Source organism: Medicago sativa, chromosome 4, assembly GCF_051527215.1.
Source record: "Medicago sativa cultivar Bolivia chromosome 4, Bolivia_mono, whole genome shotgun sequence".
NCBI lineage: Eukaryota > Viridiplantae > Streptophyta > Magnoliopsida > Fabales > Fabaceae > Medicago > Medicago sativa.
This window is the reverse complement of record NC_140752.1, coordinates 39,808,072-39,834,290: the sequence shown is the minus strand read 5'-3', so window position 1 is coordinate 39,834,290 and position 26,219 is coordinate 39,808,072. Positions and strand designations below refer to the sequence as shown.

The window sequence follows — 26,219 nt, the reverse complement described above, 5'->3', positions numbered from 1 at the left end:
AAGGAAACGACCAAGACAGTTTTTGTGGTTAAACGTGTTCACTTGTGGTGCGCAAATTTGTGTCTTTAATGATTATTTCATTGATACATTAATCAGACAAGAAAAGGAAAGAAAAAAAAAAGGGGTGATAACTTCTCTCTTGTTATGTCGTTACTTCAGCTTCAACCCATCAATGGAATATCACAGCTTTTGGTGAAGTCTCAATTCCCACAGAAGAAATGCAGCAGAAAAGCATTCAGGTTCATACCACAAGCTGTTCCCTCCAAAACCCAGGTACTAAGCTACTACCTCTTCAACATACTAATATGTGTTATGTTATAATGCAACTTTGTTTTTCTTTGTATCTTAAGGTGTTTTGTTTTTTGTTTTTATTAGAGGATAATGGAGAGTGTTTCTGTGAGTGGTGAAGTTGGTGGAGCTGGAGGAGCATACTCATATGAAGCTTTGAAAAGATTAGACCAGCTATGGTCAAACATTTGTTCACCTCAAGAAGGTTTGTGTCATTCAATGATTCTTTATTCTCTACGAAACACTGACAGTCTGACACAGACACCGACACCGGACACCACACTGATACTCACACGTCGACAATGATAACAATACAAGACAATGATTTAATTGAATGTAACCATATGTGCTGGCATCGGACACCAGACACACCTTCAATTTGAAATGTCGGTGTTAGGAAATGAGACAACCTTATATGTATGGTAAATTGGTAATCTTCTTTTGTAATAATATGTATATATTGCAGTTGTGCAGGAACCTCAACAAATTGTCTCTACAATACCAAGCTTGTTTACCTCATCTGATATTGCTGATAAAATAGAAGGTTCATATGATGTGTTAGTGTGTGGAGGAACTCTTGGAATTTTCATTGCCACCGCCTTGTGCGCAAGGGGTCTTCGAGTGGCAATTGTGGAAAGGAATGTGTTGAAAGGGGTAATTTTAGCTGCATTGAAAACAGTCAATCAAATTTTTTTAGCGATCCAATTAGTTTTTGAGTGGCTTTTTTGCTGTTTTGATCATTAGAGAGAACAAGAATGGAACATATCAAGAAAGGAGCTTTTGGAACTTGTAGAAGTTGGAATCTTGGAAGAAGATGACATTGAAAGAGTCACAGCAGCAAAATTTAATCCTGTAATAACTGAACTAATGCATTAATTTCATTTTGAATATACTTAGTTTACATGCCTAAACACACTTCAAATATACTTCCATAGCTTCATGCCATTTTCTTACCTCTTAAGGATTTATGCTATTTACTCTTCTCCTTTTGTATTTCGAAATTATTTTAAACTATCTTTGTTTATGTCATTTCATGAACAATGCAGAATAGATGTGGATTTGAAAGCAAAGGAGATATCTGGGTCAATGACATTCTTAATCTCGGTGTTTCGTCAGTTTCCTTCCCATAAACTAATTCAATATATACCTGTGAAGTATTAGAATTATTGTGTTTCTTCTATTTCAGTTATAATCTAGTACTTTTTATCTATGTTTTTATTTTGTTAATGACTTCATTTTTGAATGTCTGTCTGGGCTTACTCTCGGAAACATGCATTTTATTTTTACTATATGCTTGCAGTTCCCACTAATTTAAGTATTCAACTCAGTATCCCGTTGAAGATTCAGATCTTGCCTATTGTAATTTTTTTTTTCTCTGCCACTGCAGGCCTGTTAGGCTTATAGAGATTGTAAAGAAACGTTTTATCTCCCTCGGTGGAGTCTTTTTTGAGGGTTACAGTGTCTCCTTCATAAATGTATACGAGGATGCTGCTGTGAGTTTACCTTAACCTGTAGAACTAGTAATAAGTGAAATCTTGTGTTATTTCAATAATCATACTATTGTGAATTATCGTAATTGGAAGATAATTATATCTAAATGAGGATCAGCTGCAAAACGATTGCATAAAGTTGCATGGTGAATCATGCAAAGATAGAGTACATGAACTTAGCATTGAAATAGAAATTTTAAATTACCAATTGATTTATGTGAAAGAAAAATGATAATATTTAAAATCTCTTTTGATTGAAAAAAAAATGAGTACATGCATTATTTCATTTTCAGGTTCTGAAACTTTCCGGGGACAAAATCTTGTCATCTCGTCTTATAATTGATGCCATGGGGAACTTTTCCCCTGTTGTAAAACAGGTCAGGGATTCTTCTTACATGTTTCTTTCAAGCAGATAGTCTATAATTTTCATCATGTTATAGTTACATGGGTGTTTTTACATGTTTCATGCCATGCAATATAGGAATAGGTTTCCATTTATATTTCCTCGTTTTTTTTCTTTATGAGTGCTCTCATTGTATTTGATCGATGTCATAGAAATTTGACAATGTTTTACATTTGTTATTAACTGCCAAACACAACGCTCTCCTATTATCCGGAATTGGGACAGACTATGCATAGCAAGGCTAACATATGCAGGGTTTGGGTATGTAGAGAGAAAACAGTAGATCACGTGGAGGGTAGTCAAATCACTAGATGTAGAGGAAGACCTAGAAAACTATTAGAGAAACTACTCGGAAAGATATAGAGATTAATGAGTTGGATAGAAATATGATATATGATAGAATACTATGGCGTCATTTAATCCATGTAGCCAACCCCACTTAGTGAGATAAGGCTTGGTTGTTGTTGTTGAGAGTGCTCATATGGGACATCGCATATGATTTGGCTTTGTCACAAACATCAGATAGGTCTTCTATTACACTTGCATATGTATGTTGTCCAGCATTTAATGAAAGATTAATGAATATTCAAACCTTTCTCAACCCTCTTTCAGTGTCATATTCTATGATTTTACAGATAAGACGTGGGAGGAAGCCTGATGGTGTTTGCCTTGTTGTTGGAACCTGCGCGCGTGGCTTTGAAAATAACTCCAATAGTGATGTCATATTCAGCAGCTCAACAGTAAAGAGAGTTGGAGATTCAAAAGCACAATATTTTTGGGAGGTAACATTTTACGACATCAATTGAACTATAATATCCTCAATTTTAATTTTACAGAATTTTACTGAAATCTTCACAGGCATTTCCAGCAGGATCAGGTCCTCTTGACCGTACTACTTATATGTTCACTTATGTAGAACCTCAACCAGGATCGCCAAAATTGGAAGAATTGTTGGAAGAATACTGGAATCTGATGCCAGAATATTGATAAGTGCTCAAAAGTAATATATTTCATGTGTTAAAAGAGACATTTTTAGTGACTTGTTATGCAAGTTATCTACGGAAAAGCAACCAATTGTTGTAATTATACCATTTATGCTTTATATGCCTAATTCTACCCAATTTATGCAGGAAATGACAAGCAAGGACCAAAACTCAAGTTGTGTGAACCAAGCAGATCTCGCTTACGCGAGGTCATCTCGCTTAAGCGAGATTCCTCCAGGGAGAAGCTCAACCTTCGCTTGCATCTCGCTTCCAGGGTCGCTTGTGAATTTTAGAATCTCGCTTACGCGAGATCATCTCGCTTACGCGAGATTTCTCCAGGGAACAGATGAGCATCTCGCTTTCTATCTCGCTTCCATGTCGCTCAAGCAGGATTCTAAGGCGGTTTAAGTTTCAAGCAACTTCGCTTACGCGAGGTCCCACTCGCTTACGCGAGATACAACTTCATCAAGGAGCAGGGCTACGTGGCAAGACTTCATTGGTTTTTGTTAGATATTTAGGCATCTCGCTTGCGCGAGATGCAGCTCGCTTAAGCGAGATTGCACGTTTTCAGCCCATTTAAATACAAGTTTTCCCTCTCTCTAGGATTATTCACTATTCCATTGAAACATTTTATACATTTCTAGAGAGAGGTTAGAGCTATTTCATAGAGAGAAACACAAAGCAAGTGATTAAGGAGTAGATTCAACCCTAGATTCATTGAGACATCAAGGATCTTGGCATGGAATCTTCATCTTTCCTTCATTCCTTGCATTAGTTTACATGTCTATATGTAACTAACCTTCTTTGTAGTATTGAGGTAACAATCAAGCTATTATGTAATCTTTTGATCTTTTAATATATATGGTTCTAGCTATATGATTCAATATTGTTGTTATTCTTGCTTTTAATGCTTTCAAAGAGATTCAAGATGATTTGGACACAAACTCTTGAATCTAGAACTAGAATAACAATCTATCTTATGTTATATCACTCTTGACAAGTTTGTAAACCTTTGATAATTACTTTTAATCAAGATTTTTATGCTTTCGGATGCTTAACCAGGCTGGACACGGTCGATTAAGTTATCCGATCGACTTTGTTATCGTTTAAGGAATTTGGACACGAATGTTTAAACGATAACCTAGAAATAACGATGTCGCTTTGGACACGAAGGATATTGTAGAAATGATTGTAATAATATTGGTTATAAAGCTAGAGTCTGTTAATCGATCGAGAGATTGCTGCTGTTATGCTTGCTCGTTATCTTATACCGCAAGCGAAATAGTTCGATCCCCTCTCGTTTTTACTTTAGTGTCAAATATGGATATAGTGTTACAAACAAACAAATTATATCCAAACCCTTAATGTGAACGATTGTGTAAATGCTTATGATTAAACGTAACTCCCTGTGGAAACGATCCTATATATACTCACGTGTACATAGTTATATGACGTGTAGGAAAAATTACTACATCAAATATCAGGTATCCATTTCTTTTCAATTTGTTGTTCCTCAAAACCAAACTAGAATTTCAACCACAGCTGTTGATGTTGCATCTACCATTACGCTACTTATATGTTGACTTATGTCACATAATTGATGTTGCATCTACCATTACGCTACCAGTTTTCTATACTGCATTGATTATGCTAATAAACCATAAAATTTTATTTTGTTGTTGACGAAAGCCAATCCATAAAGTTAGTACCTTACATTCTTCAAATATTTATTTTCTTCAAGTCTATGCCAAACATCTAGAGTTGGCCTGATGTGTTCTTTAATTCTCCCGTGTTCAGTTCTGCTGCTCTCTGCTTGATGGTCTGCATTTGCAATTTTTATATGATAGGGTGTTCCACTTGACAATCTAGAGATACTGAGAGTTATTTATGGCATCTTTCCCACATATCGTGAGAGGTACTAATATGCATGAGACCATATGCTTACAAATGAATTAAGTTCTACTATAGTTTCCATTCAATGTCACAAATCATGCATATATAATTGATTTTCTTTTACTCAAAGTTCTTGTTTCTCTTTATTGGCCCATGATCCAATTGTTTCATTCAATAGGAACATTTGAAGTTTTTAATACTTTTTAAAACACATCATTCAGATATAAACTTTTCTCTCTTTCTATCTATTCTCAGTATGGTAACTTATCTGAAGCTATGAAGTTAGTTGAAACTAGATAACATGATATGCTTTATTTCACTTCCTAACATCTTCAATTTCCTAAATATTTATTTCATATCTTCTTAATACAATGTTATTACCATTTTTTTTTTTATGATACGGCACTGTTTGTTGATATGGAGCACCTCACAGCCCGCTACCAGCTGCTTTTAGTAGAGTTTTGCAGGTATATTACGTTTTGCACTCCTGAACCTTTGTGAAACTAAGTCATTGAAGATCTATAATATTAAAGCAATGACGCTTTATTTTGTAGTTTGGTGATGCCAGCGGTATTCAATCACCTGTATCATTTGGTGGTTTTGGGAGCTTGACCAGGCATCTTGGGAGACTGTCAGCTGGTACGCCTTTCTGTTGCATTGTTGCTGGACATGGTTCACTTGTTTTTAAAATCGGTGATTGTCAAAATATAGATCATTTAGTTTTTTTTTTAGTTTATGGCCGAAAAAGTTTTGGAAAATTATCAGAAGAATAACTAATATCAAACTGATGAAAGGAAGATGCAACAGAAATAGCCCTGATATAATATAATTCCTTCTTCAATTTAATTTAATGAAGGAATACACGAAGCAATCGATGGTGATTATCTTGACTCATACAACCTGTCTCTTCTGAATCCATACATGGTACTTTTCTGCTAATTTTTAAAAGGTTTGACTAATTCATCAAATTTACATGAAGCCAATCACCAACATTTTTGTCTAATGCAGCCCAATTTGAGTGCTTCATGGTTGTTCCAAAGAGCAATGTCAGCAAAACAACAGTCCGATGTTCCCGAAGATTTTATCAATGAACTTCTTTATGCCAACTTTAGTTGTATGCAGGTGGTTCATTTCACTCATCATTTGAGATTATTTTTATCTCATTGTAATGATTGCTTATATATCATATTTCGCACAATGTTATTAATTGGCAGTGCTATTCCTCAATACTATAGCGTAATGGAGTTTGAATAAATCTCTTTTGTTCCACGATACAGTATAGTACAAAATACTGTCAAATAGTGGCACTATAGCACTTTTGTGTTGTGGAAATTAAACAAACCTCTATTTTCTGCAATCTTCAATTGACAACACTGATTGTACATTTGCAGAGGCTTGGAGATCCAGTGCTACGACCATTTCTGCAGGTGGATATCTTAGACCCTTCATTAATCTTCCTTTATGACTTCTTTAATTAGGATTAAAATTTAAACTCTATCCAATTTTAACCTGGGAATAATGACAGTCCTAAGAAATATTTATTTATTACAGGATGTTGTACAGTTTGGGGCACTTTCGAAGACACTAGGCCTGGTTATGTTAACACGGCCTCAAATACTCCCATCCATATTCAAACAGGTGATTCATGTGTTTCACTATTATATTATTTTAGTTTAACATCTATGCGCGCTGACATCGTAAACAGATTTCTCATAAACATCCAAATGTATTCACCATCTTCCCGCTTTAGACTATTACTTTTTTGTAGTTTGTTTAAATTGTTGTAAGATGGCGAATTATGATTAGATGTCTGTGTGTGTGTATCAGTCAACCATGACCTTAAGGCCTTTTCTTGTTGAGCAAGCAATATCAGCTTTAATATTAGTGATAAAAATTGCTTGCATAATTATGCTTCGCCGTTGTTCAAATGAATCTTGTGGCCAAAATTTTAGAATTTTTCAGTTTGTCCATCGATTCTTGCCCCTCTTACCTCCTATGATAAAATATTCAATATAATTAATTAGTGAATCAACCTTTTCAATATAGAAGATTTAGAAGTTGATCTTGTTTCAGGTTGGTATTCCCGTACTACTTGATTGGTCCAGACATTTTCTGATGCTTGGCTACTACACCTTTCTCGCGACCTTTGCTGATCCTGCTGTGAGGTAATAGTCTTTTCATTTGCAAGGTCCTTTCTGAACCATTTTATTATTCTGTATATTCTATTTACAAGAATGCATATAAAATCAGCAATAATATTATTATCTATCATTTGCTCTCACACGTTCCATTAATTGCAAGGCCATTTTTAAATACACTTCCATCGAAGACGAGTTTCCAGTGGAAAAGACATCTTGAGGCATGGAAATATGGAGCTGGTCTTGATTACAAGCTATAATTAGGAACTATACTTATACACGTGGTTCATGTTTAGAACCAAACTCATTGTCACTTGTGTACCAACATGTGTTGGTTTCGATGAGTTTTCATTTTTACCATTTTCTAAAAATTATAACAGTTTTATAACAGATTCTTTTATCAGTCTCACAGCATCTCCAACAGTATTCTTAAGTGAGTTCTTATATTTAAGAATCGATTATTCCTGAGTTCTACAATTGGAGCAAGTTAACATGGATTCTAGCCGTGAGAACGATACAAGAGTTTTGTTCTTTGCATTTTTTTCACTCACCAGAGCCAATAATATTACATTTGATGTAGATGTAGAAATGTAATAACCTCCCTTTTCACCAATGAAGATGTACAAGCAGACATGTAATAATGAACAAGTCCTATATCAAATACTGATTCATTTCAGCATGGTCATGTATTTCACCATCTCATTTTATCAAGAGGTCCAAAATATCATTCAGTATTGCAAAGAACATGTTGGTAATTCACTACTTGACCCTCTAACCTGTTTGTATTTAGATACAACATTTACAACAAACAAATAGAAAAACACCAACGTGGAATTGTTCCATTTAACATGTGACAAGACATACCTAAAAAAATTAATTTTCATTGTTCAGTTGTTTTAGTTGGAATCAGACCTATTAAATTATTATATGATAAATCGAAAAAAGAAAGAAGAGTCAAATATATCAGTAATGATGGAATTTGTCCTCCAAGGTTGTTATTGGAATGTACAATTTTTAGAGTCGCCCTCTCCCATAACAACCGGGACAGACTCTAACGCCTTTGCAGAATCAGCCGCCTTTGCGGCAAGGGCATTCAAAATCTCCGGAGGGACGACTCCGTCATCACCACAAGGTTGTTCCTCCTCCGCCACAGGAACAGCAGGAGTGTTCATCTCCTCCTTCATGGCCTCCAGCGTACTCAACAGAACCATTGAATCTGCACAAAAACAAAGTAAAAGTCAAACGACAGCCGACATAAGATAACATCAAAATAAGCAATGAACAAGCATCGCTACTACTCACCAAAAATCCTCCTTCGATGGGCGGCATCCTTCCCTCTAATCACCATCCTAGTCTCCACAAATCGGACTTTCTTAATTAGCTTGGATGGATCATCCAGATCCTAGTCCTGCTGCAGCTCAAACGAACGCACGAATTGCTCTAAGTCATACCTCAACTGTAGCTTAGAAGGGGTAAGGTCGGCGTCCGAGCTATAAGTATATTCAGCAGGAGATGCTCCTGACTCCAAGAATGGGAAAAAGGGGAACATGCGCAGCTTCACCAGGAGAAGATGACGCGCCTGAGAAGCCGCTGCCACAAGCAGGGCCATGATTTTGCGCCCGCCAATCCACAAAATATTCAGATTTCTGAGTAGGCATCCGAATCAGGACTTTCTGAATCCGAACGATCTATCTGATAATCATGGGGGGCCTGGCAGATACAAGTGTGGGCGCGCCTAAAGGAACACGCCAACTTTAGTGCACCGCATCAAAGCATGCCTTCGCGTGAGGATCACCCTACATGTGTCCTCTAACCGCTCCCTAATCACACGCCGCAAAACTCGGAGATAGTTATCTTCACGAGTGCCTATATAAGGGTGACTTTGTTTAACCATCAAGGTATGATTCACTTTTCACAACACTTTCTACACAGAGCGTTGGAGTGCTAACATGCGTGCAAACACCTTTCGTTCAACTGCGAAGACTCATCGCCACCGTACCGGAGCACTTTCCGCCACTGTTGTCTCTCATCCATCCAACCCTAGATATGGAGTGTTTCGTGAAGGCGAAGAAGATTTTTTTGGTTTCACGGTTTTGTTTTATGAAGAAGATTATGAAAAATAATGGATTTGTTGAAATGGTGTTTAAAGAAGAAACATTTGTAGTGGTGAGAAGAAAAACAAAGAGGAAAAGGGAAGAAGCAGAACCAAGTTGCACTAAGGGCCCGTCTGGATTAGCTTATTTTAGAGCTTATATAAAACATCTTATGCAAATAAATAAGTTTTTATGTATTATTTATAAATTTTTAAGGTAGTTTATGACAAAACAGTTTATGAAGATACAATTTTCGCTAATGAGAATTTATAAATTAAAATAAAAGCTTATTTATTTACATAAGTTCAAACCAAATGTGATAAAGGACAAAAAGGGGTTGTAATTTTAGTTTTGTATTTTTGTGAATTTTGGATAAAATATGATAATAAAACAGAATGAAAAAAATGGAAATTTGGGCTAAAATGGATAAATGGCAGAATTTTGACCAAAACAGATTTTGTGGATAAAATGGAGAAATGGAATGGAAAGAAAGGGACGCCACACTTTCTAATCCAAGAAAGTGATAAGTCTATGGGATTGAGGATCACCACAAGAAAGGATTCTTGATATGATCAATGCATGGTTCAATCCAGAACCAAAAAGAAGCAAAGCTTCCAAATTCACATAAAGTGACTTTTTTTATCAAAATTCTCTATCTTTACATATCATTTTCGTGCTCTATTTATATGAACTTATTACATGATGATTTTGACTCTAAAACTCTTAGAAAATGAAAGGAAATGCAGCCACTAATTACAATAATGTTTTGGTGGCTGATTAATGCAAACAAAAGGTTACAAAATGACTTTAAGGTGAGGGTGGCTGCATCAATGCATGGAGATGTTATACATTCATTTGCTTCTTTAATCATCATTGCTGAATAGTTTAGAGACGTTACACTTTCATAATTCAGCTCCATCTAACCTCCATTGTGCTTCTTTAATGTGTTGTTTCTTCTCTTACATCAGCCCATTCATCAAAATCACGTCATCCAATTCATGCTCATTTTACACCAAGAAATATTCCGAATTTGCTCTTGAGTCCAACAGACGAAATGTAGAGAATATTCTAAGCTTTCCAACGCATTAAAGATCACCTCAATCGGACATTCAGAACTCTAGATATGAGAAAAACAAGACAGCTATATAATTGCCTACGAAAATAACACTTGGAACCAAAATTAATTTGGTTAATTTTATTCCATTATTAAATTATCTCTTGTATAAGATGAGAATATTAGGTTCTCATCATACTCCCCCTCTTCAAGAGAATTCGACCTCGAATTTGTAGATTGATTACCTCCGGGGTCAAAAATAACTCTATAGAATTCATCACATGGAATTTCCACTTTAGAAAACTCCTCATTTTGATTGATAGAATTTGTTGGATTTTCTCCCCCTTGTGATTTGTGGACATGATCATCTTTCCAAAGCACATAATTTCCTTCCACCTGTTGAGAAAAAGTTTCTTCATTCTCATTGTTTCCTTCATGACATAAAGAAATGTTAGACAATTGAATAATATTATAAGAAGAATCCCAACATTTGAAAACACAAACCAACTTAGAAGAAGGTACTAATGTAATATTAGGCCAAAACTTCCCAACATTTTTTTCTTCCTTTTCCTTCTCATTCTCCTTTTCTTCTCCTTTTTCCTCTACTTCTTTTCCATCACTTTCTTTTGTCTCTTCTCTTTCCTTTTCACATTCTTCTTCGTGAGTTTCATTTATAATGAGACTCTCTTTTTCTTCAACATTTATTTTAGGCTCTATATAATGATTTTGGATTTGAAGGAGATTTTCCTCTAGTATTTTAGAGATATCAGCCATTCCTCTATCAATTATTGCCATCATTTCCTCTCTCCTATTTCTCTGTGACTCTCTAAGAGCAGAAGAAGGACTTGATCTTCTCTTGATATTCTCAAGAATTTTTCCTCTACATACTTTATCAAAATATTCAATTGAAGCTTGAATTTCATGAGCCATATTTTTTTGTTTAATACTTCAAAAAGAAACTGAGATGAAGAAATTTCAAGAATAATATGAAATGAAAAAGATTTTGAAATTGAAAAATAAAAATCAGTCCCAACGAAACCTAGCTCTGATACCAAATGATAAAGGACAAAAAGGGGTTGTAATTTTAGTTTTGTATTTTTGTGAATTTTGGATAAAATATGATAATAAAACAGAATGAAAAAAATGGAAATTTGGGCTAAAATGGATAAATGGCAGAATTTTGACCAAAACAGATTTTGTGGATAAAATGGAGAAATGGAATGGAAAGAAAGGGACGCCACACTTTCTAATCCAAGAAAGTGATAAGTCTATGGGATTGAGGATCACCACAAGAAAGGATTCTTGATATGATCAATGCATGGTTCAATCCAGAACCAAAAAGAAGCAAAGCTTCCAAATTCACATAAAGTGACTTTTTTTATCAAAATTCTCTATCTTTACATATCATTTTCGTGCTCTATTTATATGAGCTTATTACATGATGATTTTGACTCTAAAACTCTTAGAAAATGAAAGGAAATGCAGCCACTAATTACAATAATGTTTTGGTGGCTGATTAATGCAAACAAAAGGTTACAAAATGACTTTAAGGTGGGGGTGGCTGCATCAATGCATGGAGATGTTATACATTCATTTGCTTCTTTAATCATCATTGCTGAATAGTTTAGAGACGTTACACTTTCATAATTCAGCTCCATCTAACCTCCATTGTGCTTCTTTAATGTGTTGTTTCTTCTCTTACATCAGCCCATTCATCAAAATCACGTCATCCAATTCATGCTCATTTTACACCAAGAAATATTCCGAATTTGCTCTTGGGTCCAACAGACGAAATGTAGAGAATATTCTAAGCTTTCCAACGCATTAAAGATCACCTCAATCGGACATTCAGAACTCTAGATATGAGAAAAACAAGACAGCTATATAATTGCCTACGAAAATAACACTTGGAACCAAAATTAACTTGGTTAATTTTATTCCATTATTAAATTATCTCTTGTATAAGGTGAGAATATTAGGTTCTCATCAAAATGGGGCCTAAATAGTTTGATTTTTGCGTATGTTTTTTCCCTTTTTGTTTTTTTTTGTTACACTTTCCTTTTTTGTTTTAATTCAACAAATACACACTTAGATTTCCTAATCATCACTTAAGTGAGGTGTCATGTGTGCATTGACTAAATTAAAATTGGACCAGAAGCCAAAACTGCAAAAGGGAACAACTTAAAGGTTAAAATTATTATTGTATGTATTTTACAGGGATTAAAATCGTTAGATTGTGAATCATAGGAGGAGGTCAAAACTGTATTTAAGCCGAAATATTAATATACTCCTTCCATCCCTGATCACAATCACCATTGAAAAAAAAAATAAAAAAATTGTTCTTAGCTCTCTTACGAACATTCTCTCGAACACGTGATGTGAATTGTGAAGTTCATAAACCCTTATACCCTAGCCTTTTCCTTTGAAACAGAAAATGCTGAAGTTGATTAGGTCAAGTTGGAACCATTGCAACACCACTCTTCGTCTCTTACATTCCTCTTCGACACCAACTGATACCCTCTTCCATCGAATTTCCAGAGCCGGTGACCCAATCATTCCCATGACTCCTATCCTCAATCAGTGGATTCAAGAAGGCAGAGATATCAACCATTCTGAGTTACAGTTTTTCATCAAACAACTCAGAATCCGTCGTCGCTTCAAACAAGCTCTCCAGGTCCTCTTTCTCTCTTGTTTCAGTCACATTTATGATTCAATGCTTTCATTTAATTTTATTACTGTATGCTGTTTTTTTTTCCCTTCAAATTATTATAGTTAATGAGATGATAATGTTACATTTCACCATTTGGTTATGTTATAATGGAACGGAACGGAAAAAAAAATCATTATTTGTAGGAAATAATTTTCCTTGTGTAAGTTGGTTTCTCGAAAGTGAATTGTGGATGTAGTATCGGTAAATAAGGAGCATTGACGACTGACGAGTAGTAGCTACCAAAATGAATGATTTGTCACTTTTTTTTTTTTTAAGAAGTCAAACTAGTCCACCAAAATTGGCACACAGAACCGAACGTGAGACCTTGAGTTTATCACACTCCAAGGTTCCAAGTCAACACCAAAATAGTAGCGATAATAGCTATAGAAGTTCGATAAGAAGGATTTCTGACCTTGACTGATTTGCCACTCTGATAAATATATAATGAGATGATTATGCTTTTTAAATTACTAGAACTTGCATTCGAATCCCGCTACCGATATAAGGACGTGGGTAAGATGTGAGTACCTCTTCTACGAGCATTGAGGGTATCTCTAACCATCGTGAACCCTAAGTCCCATCTTACCTAAGTAACTTATCATAAAAATAATTGAATTATTTCATTATTGACCATGAATATTTCTCTGTATTGGAAAAATATAGTAAGACAACTTAAGTACTGATAAACTTTTGGGAATACTTATGTGTTTATAACTTTTGGACCATTGGGCCTCCATGCTGAACCCTAAGACTCATCTCACCTATACAACATTTCATAAAGAATGAACTATTTGATTATTGACTAAGAATTTATTTTTTTTGAAAAAACGTGGTGAGACTACTGAAGAACTGATATATAAAAACTAAAAGGTTTAAAATTTCTCTTTTTTAACTACACTGTTTTATGCCTCTCATATGCTTGTTTTTAAGCTTGTTCTAAGCTCAAAGAACCTATTTTAAGAATTTGTTTTGCTTGTGCTAGGTATCAGAATGGATGAGCAATGAAAGAAACCTTCATTTATTATCAGGAGATATTGCGATACGTCTCTACTTGATAGGTAAAGTCCGCGGTCTAGATCAAGCAGAGAAATATTTTAACAGTGTTCCACACACTTCAAAAGATTTCAAGGTCTATGGTGCTTTGTTGAATTGCTATGCACAATACAACTCTGTTGAGAGGGCAGAACTTATCATGAAGAAATTAAAAGAGTCTTTTTCCAATAATGAACAAGACTTGGTAGTGAGTTATCATGTTCTGTTAAAGCTCTATTCTCGGACAGGCCAACATGAGAAGTTGGTTGCTCTGATGAAAGAAATGAAAGAGAAGAAAATGTGCAACAGTTCCACACTTACCAGTTGGCTCAATGCTTATGCGATTACTAGTAACATAGTTGAGATGGAGAAGTTATTGGCGAAGATGGAAGTTGATCACAACATAACTTTGAACTGGCTCACGTATTCTGCTGTTGCTGATGGATATATTAAAGTTGGCCAATTTGACAAGGCGTTGATAGTGTTGAAAAAATCTGAACAGTTGATTAGAGGAAAGTCGAAGAGAGCTGCGTATCAATCTCTTCTAACTAAGTATGCTGCTATTGGGAAAAAGGATGATGTGTATAGAATTTGGAATATCTGCAAAAGCTTAAATGGTTCCCAGCATTCAACCTACATTTCTATGTTAATGTCATTATCCAATCTAAATGACATTGATGGAGCTGAGACGATTCTAGAGGAATGGGAATCTGGAAATACATGCTTTGATGTCAGAATTCCAAATGTGATGGTGAGTGCTTATTGTAAGAATGGAATGTTGGAAAAGGCAGAAGCATATGTTGGGAGGCTTTTAAAAAGAGATGGTAAATTAGATGGAAGAATATGGGATCGTTTGGCGCATGGCTATTATAAGTATAACGATATGGATAAAGCAGTTCATACAATGAAGAAAGCAATATTGGCAAGTCCACAAGGATGGAAGCCTTACCCATTTACTTTTGCTGCATGTATTGATTACATGAAAGAAAAGAGAGATTTGGAGTTGGCATTGGAGATTTTTGGGACGTGTAGGGAACTAGGTCATTTCTCTCAAGCTACCTGTGATGAGTTGATAAGTTATGTGCAAGGTGAAATCTCAGAAACAAATGCATTGAAACTATTGAAAGGAGATTATCATCTGAGGATTGATGAAGTTCCGGCGGATGGAGAGAAGCAACATGAAATGTAGCACCTGGAAAGATCTGCTACTATTTTTTTTTTTTTTATCTAACAAAGGTCAGCTACTAAATCTTTCTATTATAATATATTAAAGGGTTAATAGTGCTTTACCCTCTGTAATATAGGTCATTTCCGGTTTTCCCCTGTAAAATAATTTTTTTGGATTCCGTCCTTGTAATTTGAAGATTTTTTGGTTTTAGACCTTCATGAAAAATTTTGCCCCTTGTAATTTGAGGAAATTTCGGTTCCCCCCTGCAATTTGAGCAAATTTTGGTTTACCCCCTTATTAATTTGAGAAAATTTCGGTTTACCCCCTGCCATATCATCGATTTTGTACAGTCAAAATTCATGAAGGTCCAAAACCAAAAAACTTCAAATTACAAGGACGAAATCCAAAAAGAAAATTTTACAGGGGCGAAAACCGGAAATGACCTATATTACAGGGGGGTAAAGCACTATTAACCCTATATTAAATTAGCTACCAAGTTTCTTCTGCCGCCACCTCATCTGTATGTTTGCCACATCGTCAAATTTCTGATGTGTACATCTTCAGGATCTCAGAAAGCATGTTCTATTAGAATTTCTACACTCAGCGCTCATTCTTATCTCAACTGATGATTTTTTTTAGTTGAATATCTAAATTGACTTCTTATTTGACCGTTACTATTCCTCAAACTTATTATCACATTGTTATTCTTCCGTATTATTATATAACTCCAATCCATTAACCGTTTCATACATGTGCAACGACCCCCGATTTATTCTCTTTTCCGTTGCAAAAACTATCACACGACACATACTCTGAAAACAAATGCCTCAGCTTCCTTAAATTGCGAGACCAGACCACCAGACCTCTGTTATGTGCATTCATCATGTGTCTTCTTCTCCCTTCTCCATTGAATACTGTTCGTTGCCTCCGTTCATTGTGCGAATTGGGTAACTTTCTGTCTCTAATACATAAACTTAGTTGACTCTAATGAACATGTTCTGTGTTTAATAGTTGAGTTCTACCCCATTTACATTATATATCTCCCCTTTAATGTGACAGTTGCACGGTTAAAATTGGTCCAAAAGAAAATTCAGATAGATCGAGTCAGGAGACATCAAAGTCAGAAATAATAATTGTGATTAGTGCCATTTGTGGTGTTTCTTTAGTTCTAATTATTTATTTGTCTTTGCAACAAAAATATTTTTTTTGCCTTTGTTAAATGCCTCTCGCAAATTCAATGAATAATGCAATTCAGGAATGATCCTCATTAATCGTTACTTTAGATAGCAGTAAATTGTGCAAGCCGTATTATTTTTTATGTTGGAAGCTAGAGCTGCATTCATATCAAGTTGAATGATTGTAGAATATCAAGTTTGTGGCTCAAATGTCCTTTTCTAAATAGAGGCTTAGAGCTTACACCCCTCCACACACAATTGTAAAAACGACTTTCCCTCCTGCCACTAGACACTTCCTACGGATATGAAAACAATGTTGCTTACAAATCTGGCACATGGAAGATAGTCGAGCAGATGTTTGGATTATGATGGCAGTGGTTCTTACAAAGGCTCATTTGTCACGGTGAGGCGTCTAACTGTGGGTATTCTTCTGTCTTTTTTTATTCTCGATGTGTCTTATATGGACAGTCCTGTCGTAGCTATGCAAGCTATCAATCATTTGAACGTGTTCTTTGATTGTGTTTCTATAGGTCTCAGATGGAAGATAAAGATCCATGAATGGGGTATTCAAAATGCTTCTCATTTGTATTTGCATTACAAACATGCAATTAAATTACCTTGAGCAGTGTTCCTTGAATATTTTACGAGATTTCAATTCATAAAATAAAATTGTATAGTATTTCTTCGTTGCACTGTTAACATAAACGCAAAAAAAAAGTAGTTAAAATTCAATATTCACAATACATTTTATATGTTGCAATTCCGGTACATGAGTATTTTTATTTTACCTGGTATGGATCTCAACTTCAACAATTCAGAATCCACCTGACTTGGAATTGAATAAATACAACAATTTTTTGCAGCCATTCCTTATTACCTTACTTTATTTTATGAATGCTTTGAGGCACTTGCTCATGTGGTCTATATTTCTCTTCGTCACTATGCTATAGGTATTAAGCTTTATAATTAGACTTTTTTTCACAACTACATCACACCTGATTACTATAACAATTTTTAGCGTGCTATCAATTTAACGGTTCACGTTTTGCTTCCATTTTGCTTACCATATGTGAAGATGATTGTGAACAACAAAGAAGTACAAACGAGGTGTCTATTTTCTGATCTTAGTGACATTCTTACTAATAACTTAACATTCACGATATTCCATTCCATGTTGATTAAAAATCTAACAAAAACTGCAAAAATAACTCTACACCCGCGCAACGCATGGGTCGCAATCTAGTTAACATTAATACTAAATTCCTCTCCCTCCCCCAAAACAAAGTTCTTTATGTCTCATAATTTGTATTGTTATATCTTAGGAGTTGTATCATCATTATCCTATAATATAATTTTTGTTTCTGTGCTCATTCTATGTCAAATTTAGCATTATTTTTCATCTATATGTATCTATGAATTATGGACACTAACATGAATAGTGATAACTGATAACTACAGAAAAGACCCAAGTGTTGGGACCGAAGTTTGGATAAATTTGCCAAGAGAAAGACAAGAGAAAGAAACAGAATGCTGAGGTGGCTTAAAACAGAATTGCCAAACTTGCCAGGGTGATGAGGAAAATCCGTTAAAAGGAGGCGAATCAGATGTGAGACCGAGGGGTATCCATTAAGATGGTATCATTTTGTAAGGTCAGAACTATTTCCCTCTGAAGGAGCTTGCTCTGGGCATTTAGGAATCACAATTCCCTGCAATAACTATCTTTTCATTCAATAATGCAATATCAAAGCCCTCTCTCTTGTTTGATTATCCTTTTAATTTTTGTTTTCTCTATCAGATAGGTAGACACCCTATTGTAGTGTCTAATATTTGTATGTATGGCATTTACGAGCTAATTGGTCAGCAGTCCTGGAATTTAGTCGTGCTTCTTATAAATGTTAAGGATTGCTATAACGGCATCTTATGATGCACCTTGACCCGTAACACTGTTTCTTGGTTACACTTTCAACTTCATGATCATACCATTTAAAGCATAAATTACGATCAATGTACTCGGATTTTGCTAATTAATAGAATCTGGGTCGATAAGTCCTTAGATTACATGTCTATCAAGCTCATTGCTTAAAACACTAATAGAAAGCTAGGTCAATTAGTCGACCAAGTTGAGACACCCCTCGATATCCAACGTTTTTTCTATAGACCATTGCCAATTCCCTAAACTAAGTTTCCATTCAAAATAACCCAAACGGGCACTTCCCCTCGAAAAAATTGGCCTAACTTTTGTCGTCACAATATCATGAACCTAATAATCACCTTCACAATATTTATTCTTCACAATCTTCACCCAGACCTCCTCTACCCGAGCACATAGATCCCAACAGGCTTTGAGCATGCAAGTAATTAATGTTACGAGTAGAGAGAAGCCTTGTATCTCCCATTGTTTGGGATAATAATTTTTCACCCAAATGAGAATCCACTTTGTAAACAATAAAAAATGTGAAGAGAAATGACACGCTAGTTACTTATTAACACTTGTCATGTATTCAAGATCAAACACAAAATTGCATAAAAACTAAAGACATTTACTTTCTTTTTAAGAAATCTTTATTATACATTCAATTAAACTTGTGCAACAATACTAAATCAAGGTTTAGATATCGACAGAGAGGTGTCTACATTTATTATCAGATGGCATCTCGAACATCACCTTTAGAGGAAGGAATATATAGAAAAACAAAATACAAAGTGTGCAATTAAGAATCAATTTGAAAAAAATTGTAGAGTTTTTTTTGAAAGGCCAAAAAATAATTTTATTAGATGGCATAAGACAGAAACAAAAAATACATTGTGACAAGGAATGTACTAATAACATTTACTTAATAACAACCTTTAATTTAATGAGCTGAAATGTACTAATGGGATATTTTATCATATGGTCGGTGGATAGCATTAGTATTTTGACCACGGACGGTAGCTTGTCCCATGCGAACAAAATCATATTCCCTCCGTTTCAAAATACATGTTCAAGTCAACCACTTCACATATGTCAATGCACAATTTTGACCGTTAATATCTTTAATTAGCTAAAGTAAAAAATTATAAAAATTTAATATTTTGAAAATATTTGTCGAGACAAATCAAACAACTTCTTACATGCTAATATTTGTATTTATACATTAGTTAAAAAGTATGGTCAACGTAAGTCAAGTGAATAGTGCACATTGCAAAAATTGAACATGTATTTTGAAACGGAGGGAGTAAGTTATAGGCCAGGTGTTGCCTTCAAACAAAAGAAATGAAACCAGATATTGCTTATCTCTATGTCTTTCTTAACCCTTTTTTCATCAAAATAATTTATTTTAATTATTTTTCTATCATTATTTCTCATCAAGATACACTAAAATTATCAATGTCACCAAAACTCAAAATCACTCTGGTAGAACCTTTAGGTTAAGGCAATGAAGTCGTCGAATTTGAGGCAAGGAAATATAGAATATTGAGTTACCGTAGTCATTGTAATTTGTGTGATTATTGTGAAAATCCTTCAAGTGTAACAGATTGTACTATAGCTCCGATTTTTGGAACAAATAAAAATAAATTGTGTGTCATCTTTTTTTCCTTATCTCTTTATTTTATGTCAAATTATGTTCATTGTCCTCTAAGCAAAAAAAAAATAAAAATTAAAACCTGAAAAACACAATTCAAACCTCCATAACTGTTAATAATGGTTCGGCTTATGGGGTGCGGACTGTATTGTGAATAAAGATTGGACTTCCTTTGTAATGTTCTTCCTTCTAACAAACTTTCAATACTTCAACAATACCAAATTTCAAATCTTTCGACGTTGTAAATGAACCTCACAAAATAAATCGTTCAAAAAATCTGAATTCAATTTTTGTGTTAAACAATTTTTGTCTTATCCCACCGCTGAAACATTATTATTACTATTATATTATTATTTTGTTTCCACCACATGGATTGAAGACACGCATTTTATTCTATGGACCACAAGCTTGTCCTATCCTTAGGGAAATACTTGTGTGACATTAATGTCACGGTGACATTAAATCTGGGCCACACATTGGGTGACATTAGATGTGTTGTGTGGCCCAGATGCAATGACAATGACAATGTGTGGTTCAGATTTAATGTCACCGTGACATTAATGTCACCAAAGTGCCACCCCTATCCTTAGCAATGGATAAGTACACGCATCTATCCTGAACCTGAATAAAATTATATTTTTATGTGAAATCCAAATAAAATATTGTAGTGGCATAATAAACAACTTGTCTTTATTCTTTTCTTAAAAATTGAAAAGAAAAAAAAACTTGTCTTTATTCTCCTTCTTTTGTTTCTGTCGTTAGAAGAAAATATCTAACTAAAAGATTGATTTGGCTTGTAACAAGCTGAAAGGGGAAAACAAAAAATAGCAACTGTAGTTATACAAAGTTACAAACATATATTTCATATATGCTCAAATTGACACTAGTAATTACACATCTCACCATTAATTCTCAAGCTAAATCAGAATACTGAATATAATCTATACAAGGATACATATACTGTTACTAAAGATGAAAATGAAGTACAATTATTCAAAATAAGAGAACACACAAAACTAAGCTGCAAAAGAGGAAAAAACTGATTCTGTTGAGTGATTTATCAACTTGCATTAAATGTCTTCTCATCCTTGGATTATTGGTCCCTTGAAAACTATAAGAATTAGGATATGTATAAATGTTTTCTATCTGGTTACCAAACATCCTTCCATATATCATTTCACCAAAGATTCCGTATGTGTTATCTAGTGCCGAACCACTTGTACTAAACATCGGTGAAGGGTAACTGCTCGGAATTGAGTTGAATTGCCGAGGATGATGAGGATGTTGATAACTTTGATAAGTAGGTTGTGAAACAGTTGTAGCATTAAATGATCTTGGACCCGTAGGTCTTCGAGGCACGACAATCCCTACTTGTTGAGCCTTGCCTTCAGACACAGTCATGGTTTGGCCACGGCCATATAATGGAACTAGCGAGGATTGAGAGAGTTCTGATTTGCATACCGGACATTGTGGCTTCTGCTTCTCGTTTTCGGAAGAGATGCCACTTTGTATGTCAAGCCATTTGTAAATGCAAGGCCAGCAGTAAAGATGACCACAAAAAGTGACAACTGGGTCTTGCACACAATCCAGGCAGATGTTACAGTCAAAGCCACTAGATGCATTTCTATCAGAATCGGCAATCACATCGGTGGAGGTTTTCCAGTTTTTCAAAGATGGCTTATCTTCAAAGGTATCAATTTGAGAGACGGTATCGTCCATGTACTGATCTAAGGCCATTTTCTGTGTGTTGCAGAATGTTCTCTTGGATGTAGTTGACCTGAAATGCACAATCAAACAATGTCTTAATTATGAGTGTTTTGACAGAAGAGTACAGATTAGTTCATTCTCTCATATGCAACCTTTTGTTAAGATGAAAAGTTTGGATCATATAAAGCACTATAGATATTCATAAGGAATAAAAACAGGGCTCAAAATTGAAAGCTGAGTAAAAAATGCATCAAATATACAATCATCCAAGTCATGAATTAATTAGTGTGGGTCAAGGCAAACAAAGATCTCAAACAAACAAATCAAGTACACTCTTTCATTATGGTTATTTGAGTTTGCCAAAATGATTATAACTGTTCCATAAAAATAAGTAATGTTTATAGTTTGAAAAATAAAATCAAAATCAAAATCTTGGGGTCAAACCAATTCAGAGAATTTTGAAACTACCTTCTCAATGTGATGTTATTTGACCTTGAAAGTTAAATTAAATGGTCTTTATAGGATAATTATTTTAAGCTAGTTAGTCATAATAGCTTAGGGTGGTGGTTGGTGTGGGGTCAGAATTTGGCTAGAGTGGATAAGTTCAAGTTGTGGCAACCACTCTCTCACACATCATGAATCAATTTTTCCATGATAAATTGTTTGGAAAGGGATACACCATGCATCCTCCGGTTTCATACGTAAGCAAATAATCTTTTTTTAGATACATTGAATAACTAAAATTATTCAATGAACTTAAAAAAAGACGAGATACATAAGTTATTTAATGAACCTAAAAAACAGATTATTTGCTTATATCCAAAATTTGGTGGAGTACAAGCATAATTCAATGTATTCTAGAAAGTAAACCAAACACCAAATTCAAAAATGATCAGCTGATTCAATTCTCTAGCAATTAAACATGAATTAATATTTCAATGATATTTCTTCAAAAAAAATATTTCAATGATATTTATCTAATTAGTCTATAAAAGTCTTCGCAAATATATTTCCTTTAATGATTTATTTTTCTACTGAGTAGTTAGAAGTTAGAACTAACTTCCTAGTTTAATTTTTTTTTCTCTGTCTAAGAAAAGAGGTTTCCACTAGAGTAAAGACTACATGAGTCTATGCCTACTCTATAAGCATTTTGTACACTTATAGTCAATAATAGCAAGAAATATCGTTAGCTATTACAGTTACAAATATTAAATAAGTTAGTTGTAGAATCAAACTCATTTATTTGACAGATAAAAAAGAGTGTTTACAGGTAGGAATTTTAGCTATTTAACAGAATCAAAAAATAAAACTCAACTATTTTCAAGGAAGTAGTTAACAAAAGGAAATCTAATTAACTTTCCAAAGTATTTTACTTATAATATCCAAAAATCTAGCTATTTAGCATTCTCCAAAATTAAATTATTATTTATCCTATTATATGAGAGAGAAATATAAGAGACAAAAGAAAGCAATTTCTGATATCTAGCAGCACCATTCATGAAATCAATTTTAAAGAAATCAAATTTGTTTCTAGATCTACTATGAGAGGAAAGAAGGTTCAATCAATAATGAACATTGGAACATGTTACCTTGGAGCCTAAACTTTATTGAAAACAGAAATTCACAAGAAACACAAAATATTTAAACATTAAAATTTAGTATAAAAAAAAAACAATTTTAAGCATTAAATTAAATTACTATTAAGATTTTAGAGAGAAACAGAGGTGGTAAAAATAAATTCATTTATTTTGAAAACAATAATTTTATAACCAATAAAGCTTAAGATAAGCAAACACAAGACAACATTGTTAAAATGCCAGTAACATAGAAATGGAAAAAACAAAAATAAGGATCAGAATTTTTCATGTTTTTTAACATTAACCACATCATCAATTAAAATGAAATGAAAAACCATAAACATGCATATGACAAACATAAACATAAACATGATAGTAGTTTTTTGGTTACTGACAGTTAAAGGATCCATTGATTAATGACCAAGTTGAAAGCCCATATAAAGAAAAGAAGCAAAACACACAAAAATGAAGAAAAATTACACAATCAAACAACTAGAGAGAGGTATTTGAATACTTACAGTTAGAGAGATGAAGTGAATGAAGAAGGTTTGAAGATTGAAAATGGAAGGAAAAAGGGGTTTGAGAATGTTAAATGGAAGCTAAGACGCGTTGAAGAGAAGAGACGACAGAATAGAATGTGAATGGGAATGGAAGAAAAGGAAGGAAGATGCGTTGAGTATAAAAGGAGGGAAGGAAACAAGTAAATACCGCAGACAATAGGATTTTATTATTATTTTATTTAATTATAATTAAATATATCCAATAAAATAACCTTTTTTTGAATGACTCAATTGAGGTTGATTGATTGAGTCAATAATAATAAACAAACAATTGTGTTTGGTAGAGGTGATTTATGAGAGAGAGAAATAGGTGAGAGAGAGATACAAGAGAAATACAGCATTTCTCTAGTTTGGTACAGCAGAGAATTAAGGAAGAGAGAAGAGACAGGCATGGGACCCACTACTTTTAGAACTCTCTCCAACTGAGCCGAGAAAGAGAGGAGAAAGATCCACTTTTTTGTTCCACATTTACCCTTTGTCTTTTTCTCTTTAATACTTGTTGAGTTTTCTTTTTTGTTTTCTTTTTTTTTTTAAGGTTGATTTTTTTCTTTCTTTCAAAACTAGTTATGCCAAAAAATATGATTAACGCAACATAAAAATAAAAGGAAGTATCGAATATAAATCTACTGTAACATAACATTTTTCTTTGAAAAAGGAATAAGTGAGTAATCTTAAACAAAATACCAAAAAAATACAAAATACAAAATTATTCTGTCGTAATTTTTTAATTGTATTAGTGAATTTTTTGGTGGTGGCCAGGATTCGAACTCATTATGCATTGTCCATACCAGCTGAGTTAAGCTCACGAAGACAATTGTATTAGTGAATTCAACGCAAACAAAAGTATATCAATTATTACATTTAATAAATAAAATATTATTAAGTATACAAAATAATACTTTTAATTAATTGCATTGCATTTCCCTCAAAAAATTAACTGCATTGCATTTTAAAATAATTTTATTTAGAAAAGCAATAATAAAATATATACATTAGTTTTTTTAATTGAAGGATATTTTTGTCCTTTCATAAATAATTACATCTCTCTCTTCTCACTCTCTATCAAACCAAACAAGAGAAGAGAGAGAATACACTTCTTTCATTCCTATTTCTTCTCTCTTTCTCTTATTCCAAACAATACCTCAAATCTTCTCTATTTCTCACATCTTTCTCTCTTCTCTTACTCTCTCTCACCTCTTTCCCTCTTCTTATTTTCTTCTCACAACCAAACACATTAGAGTCTTTCATTTTCAATTTTTCATGCTATTCTTGATTATTTTATCTTTTTTTAGTAAATTTTTCATTATTTTTTGAAATGCCCCTTTCATGGTATTATAAAATCTGTCCAAAAAAATCAGTTATTATAAAAATAAAAAAAGGATAGTCATTAAAAATAAACATTAATAATACAGATGGTTGTTAAAAATAATTTAATATATTTATGATCTCCAATTTGTCAAAAAAAATATTTATGATCTCCAAAAAATTATTGTTAGTCCCTTAAAAAGTTATTATTACTAACGAAAAGACGGACACTCACGTGCCCGTCTTTGCTCTCTTTTTATTGCGCTAACATTAAAAAATTATGAACGGTGTTTTTTTATGAAATTTTAATTTTGATTAAAAGTAAAAATATAATGTTTTTTACTAACCATCATTATCTATTTCAATGAAACCAACAATATAACCAAAAAAAAAACTAAATTCTTATTTTTTTAATTACACCGACAATCATCTTTATTATAGAAAAAGTTGTTGTTAAAGGTATAATTGGGATAATAAAAAAGAAAGTATAAATGCACTCATCTAGTTTGTTATACTTTTTAAATAAAAAAGAAAAAATTGGACATCTGTGTTTGTTACACTTTTATTTTAATATTTAAATTTATTCTTATCATGTGCTATTTGTATTGAAAATTAAGGGCATTTTTTGAAAAAGAAAAAGTCAACCCAAAAGAGCTAAAAGAGCTTATTTTCTTTATATATAGTATAGATTATTAGTCATTATTTGGCTTAGGCCCTCAATTGTAAAAAAAAGAAAGGACTTTTCCTATCTATTTTCTCATGTGCACTATTATATTTTTTATGAAAATACTTTTTAGTAGGATTTTATATTTTCAACGTTTTTTTTAGGGATTTTTCAGATTCTAAAATGCGAAATATGTAAACTCTATGATTAACAATCAGAGTTTCTGTCATTTCAACAGTTTTGAATTTTGTTTTTAAAAATAATAAAAAAAGCAAAGTAAAAATTGATAAAAACATGTCAAATAAAAAAATATAAAAATACCACCACAAAATTCTAAAAAAAAATAAAGTTAATGTATATTTTTTCAGATTTTGAGAGTATGAAAAGATTTTAAAAAGGAAAAATGGGTCTAAATA

The 26,219-nt window shown here is 33.5% G+C and overlaps 3 protein-coding genes and 2 long non-coding RNA genes across 5 annotated transcripts; 3 read left to right on the top strand and 2 right to left on the bottom strand.

Annotated features, from left to right (window-relative positions):
• The first annotated feature begins 94 nt into the window (after positions 1-94).
• On the top strand, positions 95-7,906 carry LOC146929351 (Lycopene beta/epsilon cyclase protein). The gene is given in 18 exon segments (XM_085701326.1): positions 95-273; positions 376-493; positions 755-942; positions 1,033-1,140; positions 1,335-1,399; positions 1,676-1,781; positions 2,072-2,155; positions 2,817-2,963; positions 3,040-3,171; positions 5,012-5,079; positions 5,491-5,524; positions 5,612-5,696; positions 5,914-5,981; positions 6,066-6,179; positions 6,449-6,484; positions 6,609-6,695; positions 7,131-7,222; positions 7,359-7,906. Coding segments are annotated over 18 exon segments (1,758 nt in total). The 5' UTR covers positions 95-144; the 3' UTR covers positions 7,456-7,906.
• Positions 7,850-8,992, bottom strand: LOC146929350 (uncharacterized). Its single transcript, XR_015005997.1, has 2 exons — positions 8,498-8,992; positions 7,850-8,411 (listed from the first exon to the last, which is right to left on the bottom strand). It is a non-coding gene; the product is annotated as an uncharacterized LOC146929350 (long non-coding RNA).
• A 3,645-nt stretch (positions 8,993-12,637) lies between these two features.
• On the top strand, positions 12,638-15,502 carry LOC146929349 (pentatricopeptide repeat-containing protein At2g20710, mitochondrial-like). Its single transcript, XM_085701325.1, has 2 exons — positions 12,638-13,016; positions 14,035-15,502. The coding sequence occupies exons 1-2, from the start codon at positions 12,777-12,779 to the stop codon at positions 15,271-15,273; spliced, it is 1,479 nt and encodes a 492-aa protein (XP_085557451.1). The 5' UTR covers positions 12,638-12,776; the 3' UTR covers positions 15,274-15,502.
• Positions 15,503-15,525: 23 nt separating this feature from the next.
• LOC146929348 (uncharacterized) lies at positions 15,526-18,194 on the top strand. Its single transcript, XR_015005998.1, has 2 exons — positions 15,526-16,830; positions 16,958-18,194. It is a non-coding gene; the product is annotated as an uncharacterized LOC146929348 (long non-coding RNA).
• Positions 18,195-20,827: 2,633 nt separating this feature from the next.
• Positions 20,828-23,923, bottom strand: LOC146929347 (E3 ubiquitin-protein ligase RMA1H1-like). Its single transcript, XM_085701324.1, has 2 exons — positions 23,793-23,923; positions 20,828-21,767 (listed from the first exon to the last, which is right to left on the bottom strand). The coding sequence occupies exon 2, from the start codon at positions 21,725-21,727 to the stop codon at positions 20,984-20,986; it is 744 nt and encodes a 247-aa protein (XP_085557450.1). The 5' UTR covers positions 21,728-21,767; positions 23,793-23,923; the 3' UTR covers positions 20,828-20,983.
• Between the last annotated feature and the right edge of the window lie 2,296 nt (positions 23,924-26,219).